General features: G+C 51.0%; 2 protein-coding genes and 2 long non-coding RNA genes across 5 annotated transcripts; 1 reads left to right on the forward strand and 3 right to left on the reverse strand.

The window, feature by feature from the left end:
* Positions 1–877: 877 nt before the first annotated feature.
* LOC128791846 (uncharacterized) lies at positions 878–2,365 on the reverse strand. Its single transcript, XR_008432179.1, has 2 exons — positions 2,297–2,365; positions 878–1,744 (listed from the first exon to the last, which is right to left on the reverse strand). It is a non-coding gene; the product is annotated as an uncharacterized LOC128791846 (long non-coding RNA).
* Positions 2,366–2,440: 75 nt separating this feature from the next.
* ADO (2-aminoethanethiol dioxygenase) lies at positions 2,441–5,565 on the forward strand. Its single transcript, XM_053949384.1, has one exon. It carries the CDS (start codon positions 2,463–2,465, stop codon positions 3,201–3,203), a length of 741 nt encoding a protein of 246 aa, XP_053805359.1. The 5' UTR covers positions 2,441–2,462; the 3' UTR covers positions 3,204–5,565.
* A 1,634-nt stretch (positions 5,566–7,199) lies between these two features.
* Positions 7,200–9,754, reverse strand: EGR2 (early growth response 2). Its single transcript, XM_053949383.1, has 2 exons — positions 9,412–9,754; positions 7,200–9,067 (listed from the first exon to the last, which is right to left on the reverse strand). Exons 1-2 carry the CDS (start codon positions 9,587–9,589, stop codon positions 7,875–7,877), a joined length of 1,371 nt encoding a protein of 456 aa, XP_053805358.1. The 5' UTR covers positions 9,590–9,754; the 3' UTR covers positions 7,200–7,874.
* A 580-nt stretch (positions 9,755–10,334) lies between these two features.
* On the reverse strand, positions 10,335–14,647 carry LOC128791756 (uncharacterized). Of its 2 annotated transcripts, none has more exons than XR_008432132.1 (5): positions 14,520–14,647; positions 13,569–13,623; positions 12,105–12,254; positions 11,201–11,363; positions 10,335–10,960 (listed from the first exon to the last, which is right to left on the reverse strand). It is a non-coding gene; the product is annotated as an uncharacterized LOC128791756 (long non-coding RNA). The 2 variants fall into 2 exon arrangements; XR_008432131.1 differs by having other exon boundaries at positions 11,201–11,443.
* Positions 14,648–17,728: the final 3,081 nt, after the last annotated feature.

The following is a 17,728-nucleotide window of genomic DNA, read 5'->3' on the forward strand; positions in this document are numbered from 1 at the left end:
ACGTAAAGATGTTCTTAAAATCTTAATAAACATCCTTGTACGTAGAACTTATGATTCATGGTTTACAGAGTGATAAGTAGTGAAAGGGTCAAGTAACTCACCTAATACCACTCAGCAAGGCAAGAGCAAGCTGAGTTCAGACTCAGAATCCTGCTTTTCCATGCTGATCTTTCCTTCAACTGCAAGTTACTCCAAGCACACAGTGTACAGCAAATAGCAAGCATTTGTTTCCACAAAAGATCTGATTTTTGTGCTGCATAGAAAAAGAACCAGTGTGTCCAGAAGTGAGTATTCTAGCACTCACTTGCAAGCAAAGTGCAATCGTTGGGGCAGGACACAAATAGGTGGCCAATAAAGAATTTATCGTTACCAATGATAACGGTACTGCCAAAAATTCCAGTGCACATCTTCACAATTAAATTGACTGCCCCTATGAAGGGGGCTGAACAGAAGAGCACACTGGACATGGAACCTTCCAATCCCTCTGCTTCTGACAAAATGCCAGCTGCCACCCAATGCAACAGCGATGACAGCGTCCTCAGCAGTTCATTCCCATGCAGGAAGGCTCACAGACCTTTAGACTCTCCCTCTCCACTTGGGATAATGCCTCCTCATCCTAAGCATCCTGCCACACAGACCCGTTCCTGCCAGGTACGGAACTGGCACAAGCAGACTTAACAAATCACTTAGCACTTAACAAACAGCTGAAGATCGCAGTGCTTTGTAGCTTCAGACGGAACTTGAAAGCAGCAAGTCAAATGAACATCCTTCTCTGTGGAGAGAAATTGCAACTATGGACCTGAATTTGCATTCTGTGCACCAAATTTATTTATAGAGGGCAGGAAATAGTTTTGGAAAAAAAGATCCAAGACACATCTTTGTCTACAGCATCAGTATTTCATCCTCTACTGGGCCATAACATATCACAACACTTGTACTTCTGATTGATGTATTTATCATTCACGTGAGGGTGGTGAGACACTTCAACAGGTTGCCCAGAGATCCTGTGGATGCCCCATCCCTGGCAGTGTTTAAAGCTAGGTTTAATGGGGTCCTGAGCAACCTGATCTAGCAGGTGGCATCCCTGCCCATGGTGCTATGTTCCAAGAATCAGATGATCTTTAAGGTCCCTTCCAACACAAACCATTCTATGATAAGGTGTAAGAATACTGTAAAGCCATGTGTATCTTACTTAAGCTTAATGCATATCTTACAACTAGAGTTTGCCTTTAATCAAGAAAATACATTGGTTTACCTGGTTTTAAAATGCAATTTTTAACCTGGCAGGCTGCAGCCCCTGGAATCGTATTTGATTATGTAATATCATTCAGCTGTTTCTCAGAACCTAGACCTACCATGGTACTTAAATGCTGCACACCCATGCAAGTAATTGAACTCAAAATGGAATGAGTCTGTATGTTTCTGTGACCAGAGCTTAACCTTGTTTAAAAAAATCCCAGCACTAACAGGTTAACGTCTGACTTCAAAAGAAAGGATTTTTAGGCATGATCTGCTACATACAGCCACACCAATTAGAAAGAAGGTAATAGGATCATTGCCACAAATACATATATTAAATAAAATGTCAGAATAAATGCAGGACCCTTTTTGTACATTAGCCTGAAACAACCACATGCAGGCTCCACCAGGTTGGAGCTGAGCCAAAAGATTATCCATCCTTTCTGTTACACATGGATTCTCTGAGGATCGGCATCTGGAACTCTGTGTGCTCGTCGGTGTTCACCTGTGGTTAAAGATAACGAATTCAGACACAAGCACACTCAAAAGTGACCATAAGGAGATGCATGAAGGACAGTACATGCTGTACAGCACGACCTCGACCCAATACTGAAATGAGAGAGGCAGTGCCACAAAACTCAAATCTGATAAGTTTGCCCAAATGCCGTGGTAAGGGTCAAGCAGTTAGTGATAAAAAGTGAATTGTCTATGGGCAGTTGGTATACGCCCATGACACCGCACTTGCACTACGTCGCTCAGTTTCACATGGCTTAACTACAAGCCAAGTAACAAGTTGTTCCTGGGCTTCCTCAGCCCCCGACAGTGGTGGGGAGGAAACACGAGCCATGGGCAATTTACTGCCAAGGCTTCCCCGGCCCCGGCGCAGCCCCTCGGACAGCCGCGCCGGAGCCTCGGGGAGCGGGACCCCGCAGCCCCCGGGGCAGCGGCCGCTCCCGCCGGCCCGTCTCCCCTCACGCCCGTCTCCCCTCAGCGCTCAGTGGCAGCCGCCACAAGCTCTGGGAGCAGGCCGGCCCCGCGGCCCCTCGCACCCCCTCACCTCTGCTGCCCTCCTTCGCCTTCCTCCGCGCTCCCCGGCGGGGCCGCAGCCCGGACTACGAGCCCCGTGGTGCCCGGCGGCGGCGCGGCTGCGCGGCGGGCCGGGGGGCGGTGGCGGAAGCGGCGCCAGGCCCCGCCCGCCGCGGCCCGGCCGGGCCGTTGCCGCCATGCCCCGGGACAACATGGCCTCCCTGATCCAGCGGGTGGCGCGGCAGGCGCGCATCACCTTCCGCAGCCCGGCGGGCCCAGCCTTCGGGGAGAACCTGCACCGCCTGCAACAGCTGCTGGACGAGGTGCGCGCCGAGGACTTGCACTTGGTGCCGCGGGGGCCGTCGGCCGCGGCGGCGGTGGCGGGCGGCGGTCCGCCGTGGGCCGGCGTGGTGCCTCCCGTAAGCTACATGCACATCTGCGAGACGGAGAGCTTCAGCATGGGCGTGTTTCTGCTGCGGAGCGGCGCCTGCATCCCGCTGCACGACCACCCGGGCATGAACGGCATGCTGAAGGTGCTGTACGGCACGCTGCGCATCGCCTGCATGGACACGCTGTCCTCCGGGGCGGCCGCCGCCCCGCCGCCCCCCGCTGCTGGCGGCGGGCCGTGCCTGCGCGCCCTTTTCCGCTCCCGCCAGCACTACACGCCCGCCTCGCCGCCCTGCCTGCTCTCGCCGCACACCGACAACCTCCACCAAATCGACGCCGTGGACGGGCCTGCCGCGTTTCTCGACATCCTGGCGCCGCCCTACGACCCCCAGCACGGCCGGGACTGCCACTACTACCGGCTGCTGGAGGGGCCGCCGGCGGGCGCGGAGCCGCCTGCGCTGCCGCGGGAGGTGTGGCTGGTGGAGACCCCTCAGGCCGCCGACTTCTGGTGCGGGGGCGAGCCCTACCCTGGGCCTCGCGTCTGCCTCTGAGTCGCCGCCGGCGGCCCGTGCCGGGCGGCGGCCGCTAGGGACGATGTGCGCTCGCCCCGCCGAGAGGGGAGCCCGCCGCCCCCCGCCCGGCCGGCCCCCCGAGCCCGCCGGACAGCAGCACCGCGGGGACGCGGTGTCCCGTGCTGGCTGGAGCTTCGCGGGAGCGCCGTGGGTCAGAGCCATCCTCTGATCGCGGGCTTCGTGAGTCGGGGAAATAAAGCGCCAGATCGTGTTTATGCCCTTGGGGCCGATGTGCGGGAACAGCATGATTAAGCTGCTCAGCTGAAGGGTCGGGGAAGTATTCCAGCATCCTGTGTAAACAGTTAGGGCCACGCATCAGGGAGGGGGGTTCAGGCTCCAAAGGGAGAGTAAATGCAATAAGAATTGTCACAGGCACCCTGGCTTTTCCTAGTGGGGCTCCCACTGCCAGAGCCAGCTGGCACCACTGGACCAGGGGACTGTACCCACTGAGTTTGGGAAGGGGGGTTGGTCTGGCTACAGCCTTTGGGGACTGTCTCCAGAGTGATTCTCAAGAAGAGTTGTACCCTGCTAGTAAAAAACAAATACAGAACAACTCCTGAGCCAGGACATGCTTCTCCAGTAAATGCCAGTGATCAATCCCCAGGGCTGGAGTTAAGGAAATTACTGCTCCAAATGGACACTGCCAGGTTCAGAGTTACTTTTCAACAGTTCTTTAAAGTGTCATATACAAGATCCCACTATTGCAACTGAGAATTAATGAGTGCATCTATGCATACTTCCTTCAGCAAGAGGGAGACAGCTGCTGATTAACCTCGCTTGGAACCTCTAACACAGCAGTAGCAGAAGGTGGCAGAAACTGGGCATCATAGGAGAAAAAACAACTATCCACTGTTGTGGAAGCTATTCTAGAAACACGGCGTATTTGCAAACCCTCAGTATACAGCAGCGCATACCCTAGGTACTGATAAGATTTGACCTGATGTCTTCTCTTTAAAGCGTGGTCTGTGTTTTTATATGTGAACGCTTTGGGCTTTTGAAGCCTTGCAGTTTCCCTCTTTATACTATTTATAAAGACTACTTTTTCATAAGGCTTTTAAATAAACGTAGAGTAGAAGAGACACCATGAATTCCGCCTTGCTATGATGGAAGCATCTGGAGATGCAGTTTGTCCACAGCAGGGGATGCAATCTTTCTAACATGGCAGAAAGTTTTTCTACAGGAGAAGTGCCCCATCTGTGCTGCAGGGACTGGTCTTGTGCCTGTGCATCCTAACGCACACTTCGTACCACAAACCCAGGCCAGGGCAGCCTTGGCCATCTTAGTCATGATGTGAGAATTTGAGTAGGAAAACACAACTTAGCAACCTCCTAAGTGATGTACCAGCCTGCTCCAGAAATCATTTCACAACTGGCTTTACTTTTCTGTGTATTTATAAAAGCAGACTTGTTTTTCCTGTACAGTGGCTTGTATGTGTGAATTTTTAAATGATTCTGATATGGCATTGCTGCTTTTTTTTTTTTTTTTTTTTGCCTGGCCTGCAGAAGAATGAATGTAATATACAGTCAGTATTATGCATGCATGGATTAATTCTTTTGCAAGGAAAAATTGGTAGAAATTATTTCAGGTGATTTCCATTTATTCTTTGAGCACTTAAAGGTGTCTGATATTTCTGCAGCTGGCTTACCTGTTTTTCTTGGAATTCCCCTGCAGCTTAGCATTAGTTAATGTTTAACAATTCTTGATCGAATGTAGTCATTAATTATAAGGCAATGCCTCCCTGTGTTACAGCCTGTTTCTACCTCTCTCCAAGCCTAATGAAGACAGTTAGCCTTTTTCAGAAGTCCACAAAGAAGACAGCACAGTGCGTGCAAACAGCTGTACTGGAAAAACAAACTGCGACAGTGACCGTTTTTTATGCTATCTGCTCTGTCCTCCCCTTAGGTCTTTCTGCTGAGTTTTTAATTTTTTTCCTTCATGTGTAAAACCTAGTCAAGATGTTTTGTGGGACAGTATTTAATGCATCTTTCTGAAAAGGACAGCATGGTCACACTGCGGAGTGCTGTTAACCATGGCAAAATCTTTTTTTTTCTTTTTTTTTTTCTTTTCTTTTTTTTTTACTTAAGGTGTTAGTATCAAAGTATTTAAAGCTGGAAAATAGCAAAGAAAACCTGAGATTAGCATTTTTTTTAAAGTCTCTTTGTGTAACTTCTTGCTTACTCACTAATTAAAACTTACTTCCCATGTTCTGGATATCTGTAAGCGGAAGGTTTAAATTGTAATGTCATTCCTTCTCTCTGCAGTTTGGTTATTGTGTTTTCACAACAGCAAAATAACTGTTATTGCTGAAATGTAGAATAAATACAGGATATCTCACCAGTGACCAGTCATTACTTTCCTTCACAAGTATGACAGCCTTAAGCCAAGTACGGTACAGAGCTCTAGTTTCTTTTGCCTGTCAATCTGAACAGTGTGACCAGCTTTTCCTTGGGAGGCAATGCTTAGAACTGGATTCTTAGCCCTGATCCTGCAGGCAAATCCAGGCACATACACTATTGCTGCTTTTGAAGCTGGCTTTCAATGTAGGCACAGATAGGAGTGTAGGACCATTGATCCTGTGCCATGTGAGGTGCTCTTGTAGCTGTACACTAGTCACCAGGAGTTCCCTTAGTTCACCTCTTCTACAATTTTGGTGTTGTTTAGATCATTTTTGCTTTTGATTTGGATTTTAATTTTGTAGCATGGCTGGAGACAGTAGTTTGGAGAGTGCAGGGGGAGCCTTGGATTGTGTGTCTGGGTAGCTGAGATACCAATTTCGTTCAAGATGCTCTGGCTATGATCGAGTTCTGGTTATCCAAAGCTGTGGCAGTACCTGCAGAAGCCCAGCAGTCGAGGAGGCTGCAGCTTCTGTATGACATCCCTCCAGCTGCAGGCTGTGGTCTCTTGGAAGCCAGGACCACGTGGGATCAGGTGGCCAAACTGCAAACCAGGGTGTCAGGGTTTACTTGTGCTGCTAAGGTGGATGGTGGGGCAGTGAGCATGGCTTCTCCTGCACAGGCTGGTCCATGCCCAACTTTAGAAGCTGTCTTGATTCAGAACCAGACATGTCATTTCAGCTCCCACTGAACAGCAGCTGCCCCAAAAGCCGGCATGAGTTCCAGAAGATGGGGAGCAGGGATTTCTATCAGACAGAAAAGGCAGGTGCTGCTGGAGCTTTGCACTATGGGACCTAACACCTGGGCAAGCAGAGGCTGGGAACCACCGAGAAAGGGCTTAACCCCTTCGCCCCGCTGTGCTGGGCTGTGGTGTTAGTGGTGTCCATCCTGCACAGCTCACTTTTGCAGTGCGGGCCGCACAGAGGGGCAAGCCCGCGGGGCGCTTATGGCCCTGCACCGATGGCAGGATCCGAGGGTGGGCCGAGGCCGGGATAGCATTTATTTAAAAAAACATTAACCAAAATAAGCTTACAAAAAAAAAAAAAAAAAAAAAAGCACGATATCGCGGCCATGTGGATTCAGCAAAAACAGTCCGGCTGTGCCGCGGGAGTGAGCGCCGCCGCCCCGGGCCGCTACGGAGCCCCCGAGCGCGGGCGCGGCGCCGCCCGCGCAGCTCCGCGCCGCCAGGAGCCGCTTCCCCCGAGCGGCGGCCGTCGGGGCGGCGGTACTCACTGTTCCGGAGCCCACTCGCGGAGGTTGCCTGGGGCGAATTGTAACCGCGGAACAAAACAGAATGAGTCAAAAAAAACCCACCCCGCTCCCTGGTTAATATTATCCCGTCTCTAGTCTCCGAGGGAAATTCCCGTGCCCAAAAGCGAGTGTTTGTACGCTGGGGCCGAGGCCGCAGGTTTTCCATGCCGAGGCTTTGCGGGGCAGTGCGGTGCGCCTATCGGACCCTGGCCGGGCTGCCCCGCAGCCCTCTGCCGCCGGGACCCGGCGCGGGTCGGGGACGAGTGGGGGACAACCCCTCCCTGGGTCAGGCCAGGGAACCTACGGAAATAAAGATGTCAATTTAGCATAATTAAGAGATTTATTTGTCGTCTTTTATAAACTTTGTAAGCACCTACCCTATTGTCGAAAAGTTTATTTACAGAGTGGCCAGAAAGATACCCCCCCTCTCCTTCCAGCCCCCGTTAGTGGTTGTGCATTATTCGTGTTACCTGCGGCGCACTGGGTCCCGGCCGACCACGGGCGCCGGTCCCAGACCGAGTATTTACATCCTGTCCCAAGTCCTACTACAAACGGAACACTTTTAAGTCACCAAAAAGAAAAACAAAAACAAAACCCCAAGCCAGTGCGTACAAAAATATAGTCTCTAAAAAAAAAAAAAAATCCCAATATTAATAGGCAGAAATGTACAGCCATACTAAAACCAGGGAGGGAAAAACTTTCCGGTCTCGGTGTCGCCGCTGTCGTCGGAGCGGATCGGTAAGGCACCCCCCACATGCAGACAGGGGACCGGGCTCTACACCACACAAGGCACCAAGGACACCTCACCACGACGGCACTGCATGCATCCATCCTCTCGCCGCAGCCCCTATGTACACCCGCCGCTCCGGCCCGCTCCGGCCCGCCCCGGCCCGGGGGAGCCCCGCGGCGCCGCCAGGTGCTCGTCGCGCCCCGCCGGGCCCCGCTCCGCTCCGCGCCCGCCGCGCTCGGCGACGGCTCCGCGCTGGGTCCTGCGCGTCCTGCGCCGTCAGGGCGTCCGCGTCCGCGCCGCGCAGGGGGCCAGGGCGGCGGTGCCGCTCCCGCCGCCGGGTTGCGGGCACCCGCCGGCGGCGGCGGCTCCTTTTCGTTCCTTCTGGCGCAGGTGAATCTTGGTGTGCCGCTTCCTTTCGTCGGAGCGGGCGAACTTCCTGCCGCAGAAATCGCAGGCGAAGGGTTTCTCGCCGGTGTGCGTGCGAATGTGGGTGGTGAGGTGGTCGCTGCGGCTGAAGTTCCGCATGCAGATACGGCACTGGAAGGGCTTGTGGCCCGTGTGGATGCGGATGTGCCGGGTGAGCTCGTCGGAGCGGGAGAAGCGGCGGTCGCAGCCCTCGGCGGGGCACGGGTAGGGCCGCTCATGGACCGGCGTCTTGCTGGGCCGGTTGGGGTACTTGCGGGGCCGCAGAATGGGCCGCAGCGGCAGGTGGTGCGGGCTGTAGGCGCCGGCGGGCAGCCGGGCGCCCGCACCCTCGCCCCCGCCGCTGCCGGGAGCGCCGCCGGGGGCGGCGCCCGCCGGGGGCGCCCCCATCGTGAAGTTGCGGATGGTGGAAAGCGGCGTGAGGGGCGGCGGGACGCGGAGCGAGTCGAGGGGGCAGGGGAAGGGCTTGCGGTCGGGGCCGGCGTGGAGCTCCCGCTGGCACTGAGGCGGCGGGAAGAAGCCGCCGTACTCGGGGATCATGGTGAAGAGCCCGCCGTCGGCCGCCGCCGCCTTCGGTGAGGGGTAGGAGGGCGGCGGGGGAAAAGGCAGTGCCCCGCCGCCGGCGGCGGGCAGGAAAGCCGAGGAGGGGTCTTGCGGGTACAGGTCACCGCAGCCCGAGTAGGGCGGCGGCGGAGGCGAGTAGAGATGCTCCAGGTCGGCCGGCTGGCCCTGTGCCATGGTGCAGCCGAGGGCCCCGGCCAGCGGGTTGGGGGAGGTGGCGGAGGCGGCAGTGGCCGAGGAGGCGGCGGAGGAGGCGGAGGAGGCGGCGGAGGAGGGCGTGCTGACCCCCTGCAGGATCCCCGCGCTCACGATGTTGATGATGCCCTCGGGGTAGCAACCGGCGCCAGGGTACTGCGGGTCGATGGAGAATTTGCCCATGTAGGTGAAGGTCTGATTGCGAGAAGCCGGGGCATTGGGCGCGAAGCCGCCACCGTAGGGCAGGTCCAGGGCCCGCTTGTCGCCCATGTCCACGTTGATCATGCCGTCTGGGGGGACAAGGAGCAGGTCAGCCCTCCGCGCCGCCACCCGCCGGACGACCGGCACCGGTCCCAGCCACCGCCCGCCCCGGCCCAGCGCGGGGCTGCGGCGCGCACATGTTGCGCTCCGGATGCAGGGGGGCTCCGCGCCGACTGCAACTTTCCCCCCCGAGCTGGGTGCGGAGGTAGGGCTGCCGCGAAGGGGCGGCGGGGACCCGGCCGGGCGGCGGGAGAGCCCTGAAGAGGGTCCCGGCGCCCCGTCTCAGTCCGACCCCCGCCCGCCGCCTCGAGTCTCCGCCGCCCCGCCGCTCTCCGCGGGCGGCCTGGCCCACACCTGCGAGGGCTCCGCTTACCTCCTGCCACACCGCTCATCTGGTCGAACGGCCCTGCCAGGTCGGCATTGGGGAAGATCGCGACCGAAGTTGGCAGCGCGGCGGAGATGTCATCCGCGGGGTAAATGCCCTCGGGGAGCTGGTGCACGAACCCACCGAGGGTCACCGGGATCTTGTCTACCGCCTTGGCGGTCATCATGGGGGCAGCGGGGCGGCCCGGGGGAGCGGCGCTCCCGGCCGGCGGTGGGCACTCGGGGCGGGGAGGGGAGGGAGAGGAGGGGGCGCTTCCCCCTGCCTCCCACTACCAGCGCGGGGGGACTGCGGGGAGCCGGCGCAGCATGTGCGGGCGGGCGGCCGCCCCGTCGCGGCGGTGCGGTGCCCGCGGTGCCCCGGGAGCGCCGCGCTCCCGCCGCAGCTCGCGCTGGAGGACAAGTCTGGCTGTAACTATTTATGGGGGCCCCCTGAATGCCCGGGACGTCACTGCCCATATAAGGACTGAGGAACGGGGCCCGGCGGTCACGTGGGCGCCCGCGTGCGGGACCCGCCGGCCCGCGCCCGCCCCGACCCCCCCTCCCTGCGCACCCTCCGCGCCCCGCGGGGGCGCCCCCGACCCGCCCCGGCCCCGCTCGGCCCCCGCCACCGCCCGCCGCGCCGCCCAGGGGGGTATTCCGGTGGCGGGGCCCTTGTCCTAAAAAGGCGAGGATCCGGCCCCGCCCCGCCTGCCCTTTTAGGGCTTGTTCCGGAAAAATTTTAAAAGGTTCGGAAAAGCAGAGGAGGTCCCGGGGCCGCCCCGCCAGACCCCGCTCACTTTCTCAGCAGCCTGTAACCGCAAACCGGCGGCGGGTCAGGAAACAGCCGCATTCACGGAATAGAGCTTCTCCTTTGTCAAAGAAAAAGTAATTTTGAATAATATTTTTTTTTTTTTTAATTACGGGTGGAAAGAGCCGCCGAACAGAACGACTCGGCGGCGCTGCTTGTTTTGGAAAGTGTCTGATCTATATATACCGTCGCGAAAACGGAACCGCCTGCTCCGCCGTCGCTGGGTTGTTATTGTATCGACGGGCACAAGCGAGGACGGGACGGGGAGGAGTGGCGGGGGGACAGGAGTGCCCCCCCCCGCCGCCCCACCCCGTTCCGTTCTGACCCTACCGCTCCCGCTTTGTTCAGTTCAACCTCTTGCTCCCACAGTTTCCATCCTCAGTAACATTTCCACTGCCGCTTTTGCTTTATTTCTCCATGATCTCCTCTATAACGAGAGTATCAAACCAAAGAGTGCTTAAATTCTGGCTCTTTTTTTTTTTTTTTTTTCTCCAAAGTACTAAAAATAACCTCCCTTGTGCCTCCCTTCCCAGGAGAAGCCAATCTTTCATATGCTGTTCCCAAGCTTAGAGCTTGCAGCCCCTACATCTTCTTGCTGATGAGGGTGTCAGATGTAATTATTTCTGAAAGCTGTATCCCGTGTCACTAATCTCATTACTTGGGATATTTCATCTCGTGGCTGTTTATTACTGCGTTCAGGAAAGCAATTCTCACATATGGTCTGTAGCGTGCGAGGCCCCTTTTCAATAGTCTGCAGTGAAAAAAACAACCCATTGACAACCCAAGCAGCAGCAAGACATGGCAACATATGAGAGATATTATGACAGTGCATTCCTGTTCCAAAGCAACAAGACAGAGAATACATAGGAAGGCTAAAAACTCTTCACTTTCATTTTTAACTGCAGATACCCATATTTACAGGTCTAATACATTACAGCCTGCGCCATAGAAGAAGGGTGTGCTCAGGCATCCCTGTGGTGTATGGACTTACCTTCTGCCTTGGCTCCCAAGCACTGTCACAGTGTCTCTCAGGACCCTCTTTATCCATGCCACACCTCACACCCCAGCTGAGAAAGGCTCTTTCAGTTCCTCCAGGTCATGGCCTATGGTGATGCTCCAGGTTCATTACTTGTCCAGGCACCACAGAGTCCAGACTAGACAGCAGCATCCCCGGAAAAGTAAAGGGTTTAGGAGCATTTACTACAGAATTGTAGACATAAAGCTAGATGTTTGCCTTTATGAGAGATCAGGGAAAGTATGCACAGCAATTAGTAAATATGTAACAGTGGTTTTTAACATAGATTTTTGTTACCAGTCCTCTCTAGCACTTAATGTACAGCCAATACAGTTTGACATATGAGATTTAGTTGAAAGCAAGTTTTCAGTGGGATTCTAGATATTTTCATTTAAAAAACCAGCTCAATTTAAAAGTAAAATTTAAAAGTGTGACAGAGAGACAGGTTCTGGGAAATTTGACTGAGAAGTAGGAGCAATTGTGTTGTACCTTTCCGTTACAGCTGAGCTATAATTGGTCTAATCGCTACTATGAAAGAACAAAATATTGGAATCTGTTGTGCAGTGGGGTGAGTTACTTTACATGAATTTGAGAAACAGTAACTCTAGTGCGGTATCCTCCTTACTGCAAAACATTGCAGATATCTCAGATTTAGGGCTTATGGATATTCTACATCATCTTGTATTAATTCAAAATACCATATGCCCACTGAAGACATTAAATCATAATGCACACAGAAGAAAGGAGAACCAAGGTTTCACACCCCACCATAATCCCCCCAATAATCAACTCTAGCTTTCAACTAACTTGGCTAATTTAATGTTCTTCCACTATGGAAAAGGATTCAATGAAAAACTGACACAAATAAATTTAACTTCACCTGTGGAATACTATTGTAGTTAACTTGGCTGGTTAATTTTAAAAGGCTTCTTAAGAATGGAATAAATTTTGTCTGATTTCCAGCTTTTCCAGAGACAATCAAATCACTCGACATCTTTCAATGGGGGCTTTGTCTCAATGGCAGCAGGATCTGGCATGGGGCAAGATGGAAGCATACTTAATGTTCAGTTTCAGGAAGTTGTTGACAGATTAAACTCAAATGTTTCTGGGTCCTTTTCAGATATCTTTGCTGTATTGCTTTGAATGTGCTTTGTACCTTTGATCCCTGTTTGGCTGATTACAGCAGACTCTGAAGGTTGGACTGTCCAGCTCCCACTGATGTCAGTGGCCCTTACATGCAGAAATATCCTACTGATTTGTCTGGTTCCTATAAGCCATGTGGCTTCATATGACAGACAGCTTGTTGGTGCAAATTGCAAAATCCCCAATCACACCAAGAGCCTCAAATATGCATGACCTCTTAGTGGATATAGCAGTGATTGAGGATGGTTCAGAGCTGAAAGGCAGAGCTTCTCTCCTATTCCTAACTTCTTTGAAATGGGGCAGCTTTGGATTTACTGTATTTGCTCTTTTAACAAGCTGCTAGCTGAGATTGAACTGGGGGTATATTTTCCTCCATTCATTCTCTACCACCAATACCTGAGACAGGAGTTGTAGAAATAAAATCATCTTTGCCTCCACACCTGAGTTGAGAGTGGCTAAGGAAGAAAAGGCAGCTTATCATCTGTAGAGCTGGCAACACATTTAACCAGCTTAGCATCACACATTTGAGTCATCTCTCCAGGGGGTTACTATGCTTTTGCAGCAAAACTCACCCGACCTCCTGTGCTAGCAGGCCTGCATGGGAAACACACCCTGCAGCTTCCTCTCTGCATCCTGCTGCTTTCAGGAGGGTTAAGGTGGCCCCAGCTCAGCAGGTGCCCTAGGGAGTAGGAACTCATTTGGGAGCAGGGAGTTGTTTACAGATTGGAGATGAATGACCCTGACAACAGCAAAGAATGTTTGTCCTAAGTCTGGGCTAGATTCATGTTGGGGTTGGTGGGTTTTTAATGTTTCATGTAAAAGAGAAAATCTTCTCTCCAAAGCTGAAGTTCAGAGTTTCCTAAATTTGCTCCTTTTCACTGGGGTTAGAAAGACTTGTCATGTCCTTACAGGAAGAAATGCTTGTTTACTACTTCACCTTCTGTTTTGGCCAGGGACGTTTGCTGGATTTCCCAGGCTGCTGGCAAAAGCCACTTCCCTTTAGTCTGCCCTGCCTGTCCCTCAAAGGCCTGATATAGGCTCTTAGTCTGCACTGGCAAGTCCCCAAAACCTGGAATCCAGCCAGGGAAATCTGCTGTAAACATGAACTTACAGAAAACATCTGGCTGACTGCTGGCATGCCAGGGGAAGGGGATGGTTAAGGAGCAGAGAACGCATCCCAGTCTGCCCTTAATTACAGTACCTTGAAAACACTCTGTGGTTTTCAGCCAAGCTGCTTGTTGTCTTAGGATGAGTGCCTGTAAATTTGAAATAAGTAAATAACTTTATTGTGAGACCTTGGCTTAGGATAGCAGTAGCAGCATCCTGAAGGGCTATTTAAATGTCAATAACTTTTTCTAATTCGAGCTATAGGAATTAAATAAACCCATGTGGAATCAATAAACTACTAGTTTAAGTTTGTGTGGCTGTGAACAAGTATGTGTGACAGAGAAAACTTCCAGTCAAATAAAAGCGACAACAAACTTGTTTGCTCAAAACTTATTCTCGTTATTAAACACACAGAACATTTCCTGGATGGTCCTGTACACGGTTTCTAGCATATATATAAAATCCGTACTCCTACTTCCACTCACCCCATGAGTTTCCCACGGAACACCCGAGGGAACGGATGCTCCCGCCGCTGTCGGGAGGGGAGCGGGGAGCGTGTGCGGGCTCCACTGCCCTCTCCTGGGGAAAGGCGCTCCCGGGAGCCAGCGAGGACAAAGCAGCTGAGCAAAGAGCGATGCGTTGGGCTGAGTTCTGCTAGTGTTCACCGTATAACAGCACCCCTAAAGGTTTTCATCGCATTCATGCTATCAATAGAGAGACTCTACTAGCCCTGTTGAGTCAGAGATCCCGGCCACAGCCTGTGACCTCCTCAACCCCAGCAGTGTTGATGGGGGATCACGTACTGCAGTGAAGTGTTGAGAGCAAGCCAACTTGCTGCTTGCTGGGGGGACAAAGAAAATAAGAAAAAAAAAAAGAAAAAAAAAAAGAAAAAAAAAAGTTGCTTCTCAACTGTGAAAATTACTGGGATACACATGCCATTCATGAGACAAGACTCAAAATAATGACAACTTTGCTTCTAAATAGTGATAGTCTGCCTGCAAAGCTTTACTTTCCAGTCCTTTCTTCTGAAACTAGTTTCACTTACCCTTGTATTTCCTGCTCTAACATGCCTCCTGTGTTTTGTGTAAATACTGCCTTGTCCCATGGCTGGGCCTTCAGTCCAGAGAGACACTAATCAAGCACATGCCTTGATGATGCAAGTGGCCTTCTTCCTTGAAGGACTGAAATAAAAGAAGTGTAGCAAGAGTCACATTTTCAGTTCTCTTGGTCCCATTACCTAGTGTTTGAGTGCTTAGAAAGCCTGTCAGAAGGGTTTCTGGACATATTCAGTTTATAGGAAATAGTGTCTTCAGAATTGGGCATAGCTTTTTATCCTCAAGTGACAAGTAAAGTCAGATATAACATCTCTCTCCAGCAAACCAGGAGGGAAAGCAAACTTCTAACACTATTTTCCAAGCAGTCTTCTCTTGGGAAGAAATGGAGAAGAGTTCTGTGGGATGTTTCCCAGAAACTTTCCATCTCTCCAAGGAAGCTGGAGGGCCACTTACAGGACTTCTAAATTTCCAAGCACTTGTTTGCATTTGCTCTGTGTGCCACTTCTCAGAACCCGTTTCCATTTATCTCTCATTTCTCTGTGTTTTGCTTTTAAAGAAGTCTGCCTTCAGCCTTGAAAATGCTCAGCTCTTTGCTCTGGGTAAGTAAATTTGTATGTGGTTATGGCTTTCCTTAGTTTTTATCAGCATTTATTTTCTGCTCCTGAGGGTATGTCTACATGCTCCAGTTTCACCAGAAGACCATCCTGACTCTGAATTCTTTAGGACAAGGGGATTCAGATTAATTTTCAGCAAAGTTACCCAATGGATAGCTTTTTGTCAGAACAGACAGCAAATTGTATTGCAGCAGAGAATTAAATAAACAAACACTCGCCCCCCCCCCCCCCCCCCCCCCCGAGATTCAAACAAGCAACATGTTTTGGTTTAAAATTTCTAGGGCCAGATTTTTAAACGGCATAAGTTAGCTTGAATTTTCTGATCATGTAACCCTTGCAATCTGAGTGAACAAAAAAATTGGACATGATTTTATTTACAGTTTGGTTACTTTTCAAGGCTAAAACTCCAGGTTCTCCTGAGGGCAGGCATGGTCCTTTTCATCCTATTTTTGGGCTGCTTCCACCTGTTTCACAGGAGTTTGTTGCTATCTTTGATTTGTTTTCTCTGCTGTGATGTACTGTCCTTGTTTTTTCACCTCCCTTCTCATTCATGTCTCTCTCTCTACTCCCTTGTCCAACCTTTTCAGCTCTCTTTTCCCCTCTTCCTCCTCCTGTCTTTCCTCTTCCTTGGTAGTTCCTTTCCTTCCCCCTTATCTAAGCAATTGCTGCCAACATCTATATTTGGAATAGAGTGGGAACAAGCTATTCTTGTGACTTTACTTTGAAATAACTGAGAGGAGCAGATGATTTTCTTTGAATAAATAGAAGATACATGGAGAAGACAGGCTAGTAAAATCAAAACAGTATCATTAGGGAATACCTGCCCAGCAGGTTCATTTTTCCCAACTCTCAGGATAACTTAATCAGGTGTTAGTTCTTGTTTGCTCTGTTGTAGCTTTAAATCCTCCTTTTGTGCATAGTTCCTCTCTCCAGGTTAGTAACCTGAGGTGCTAACAGAGATCCAGCTCATCACCACAATGTCTGGCTCTCAGACATCAAGAGGAATGACTGCCACCATCTAAAATCTCAGATGCTAAAATTAGATGAACCTGGTTATATATTTGTTTAACACCTGAACTCAATGCCATTGTACCTCCTGATGTAGTCACAGGGTACTGTTATAGAGTCCCACTTATATGGGCTAGCACAGAAATATGCTGGGAAGAACAATTTCCTATCGTGCAATATGATTTCTTCATGTCTTCTCACATTAACTCCTTCTCATCACCAACTGTTCCTCATCTCCCCTGCCATTTAAACTGCTGTAAGCAACACATTAACAAAGCCAGCAAGAAACAGAGCTACCCTAACAGGACAGCACAGAATGTATTTCTCCCAGTCTCCCATATTTCTGTGTTTATACAATTAACTCCCACACTGGCAGATCAAACAAGAAATTAGGCCAAATAAGAAAATCAGCATCATGGCTTAGCTTGTGCCATAGGAAGACCCAAGTCTATTTGTCTAGTCCCAAGTGAAGCTGGTTCTATTAGAGCTCTACTCCTGTAATGTGTTAGTGTGTCAAACAGCTTCATACTGGGGAAGATATATGAAAATACATGCAGAAAAGTGCAAAGACAAGATCTTTCCTTACAAGTTAAGCATTCAGAGGAGATGGCTATTAATGTTAGACAAGAAAAAAACAATTCTTCTACCCATTGATGATTTCCTGGCATTTTATAAATGTTCCAGCTAACTGAAATGGTCATTCTGACATGGTACTTCAACAGTTGTGTCTGCAATAATTGTTAATAAGCTCAATTTGCCTTCAGAATATAAGCCAATAGCAGTATCTTAGGAGGGCAAGGCTGACAGAACTCTAAGGCTTTTCTATCAGAATAATATAAAAACAGATCAGTCTTCAAGCAAACCGATTCTTTTCCATGCTTATGCTACTACTACTGCCACCACACTGCAGATCTTGAATGTGCAGTGTAGATCAACAACAAACAGCCTAAGCAAAGGGCAAAATGAATGACCCAGGCTAAGATGCAACATCTACTCTCAGCATTAGCAGCAATTCCCAAGAGAGACTGCCAAGTGTCTCCAGGCTTCTGTCCCTTAAAATGGAGCACAAGGGAATTTGGTGCATGCAGACTTAAGAGTGTAATAATATTTCATACTGAATTAAGTGCATGTGCAATGGTTAAGTGCATTTGATTGGTATCAGATGAGTTTTTGTAATTTTGTGCTGCCACAGAAAGGACATATATTTTATTTATGTATTCCCAACCCGAGGACAACAGACAAATGAGCTTTGGCATATTTAGAGAGCACTGCTAAAAATGGTGAACTCAGAATACTCTCCCCATTACCTCTCATCCCCTGTCCCATCCCTGCTATGCTGGCAACTTGCAGCTTTCCTCTCAGTCCCCTTGCTTCCACATGCTCCATGCAGCTGTATAAAAACTGCAAAGAGCATCTGAAAAATAATCTTTAGTTTAAGGCTCACAGGGCATTAAGGGCACAGAGCTGGGTAGAGGTAGTTAGCCCACAGCTGTACAGGTACAAACAAGTCTGCATTCACTGGCCCAGGACCAGAAACTGCTTCCCAGTCTCTCAGGAGTGCCAGTGTGTCTTTGATT

This window comes from Vidua chalybeata, chromosome 8, assembly GCF_026979565.1.
Source record: "Vidua chalybeata isolate OUT-0048 chromosome 8, bVidCha1 merged haplotype, whole genome shotgun sequence".
Lineage (NCBI taxonomy): Eukaryota > Metazoa > Chordata > Aves > Passeriformes > Viduidae > Vidua > Vidua chalybeata.

Coding starts and splice junctions, on each gene's coding strand:
- ADO (XM_053949384.1), top strand. CDS start 2,463: ATGCCCCGGGACAACATGGCCTCCCTGATCCAGCGGGTGGCGCGGCAG.
- EGR2 (XM_053949383.1), bottom strand. CDS start 9,589: ATGATGACCGCCAAGGCGGTAGACAAGATCCCGGTGACCCTCGGTGGG. Junction 9,068..9,411: donor GATGAGCGGTGTGGCAGGAG/GTAAGCGGAGCC, acceptor TTGTCCCCCCAG/ACGGCATGATCAACGTGGAC.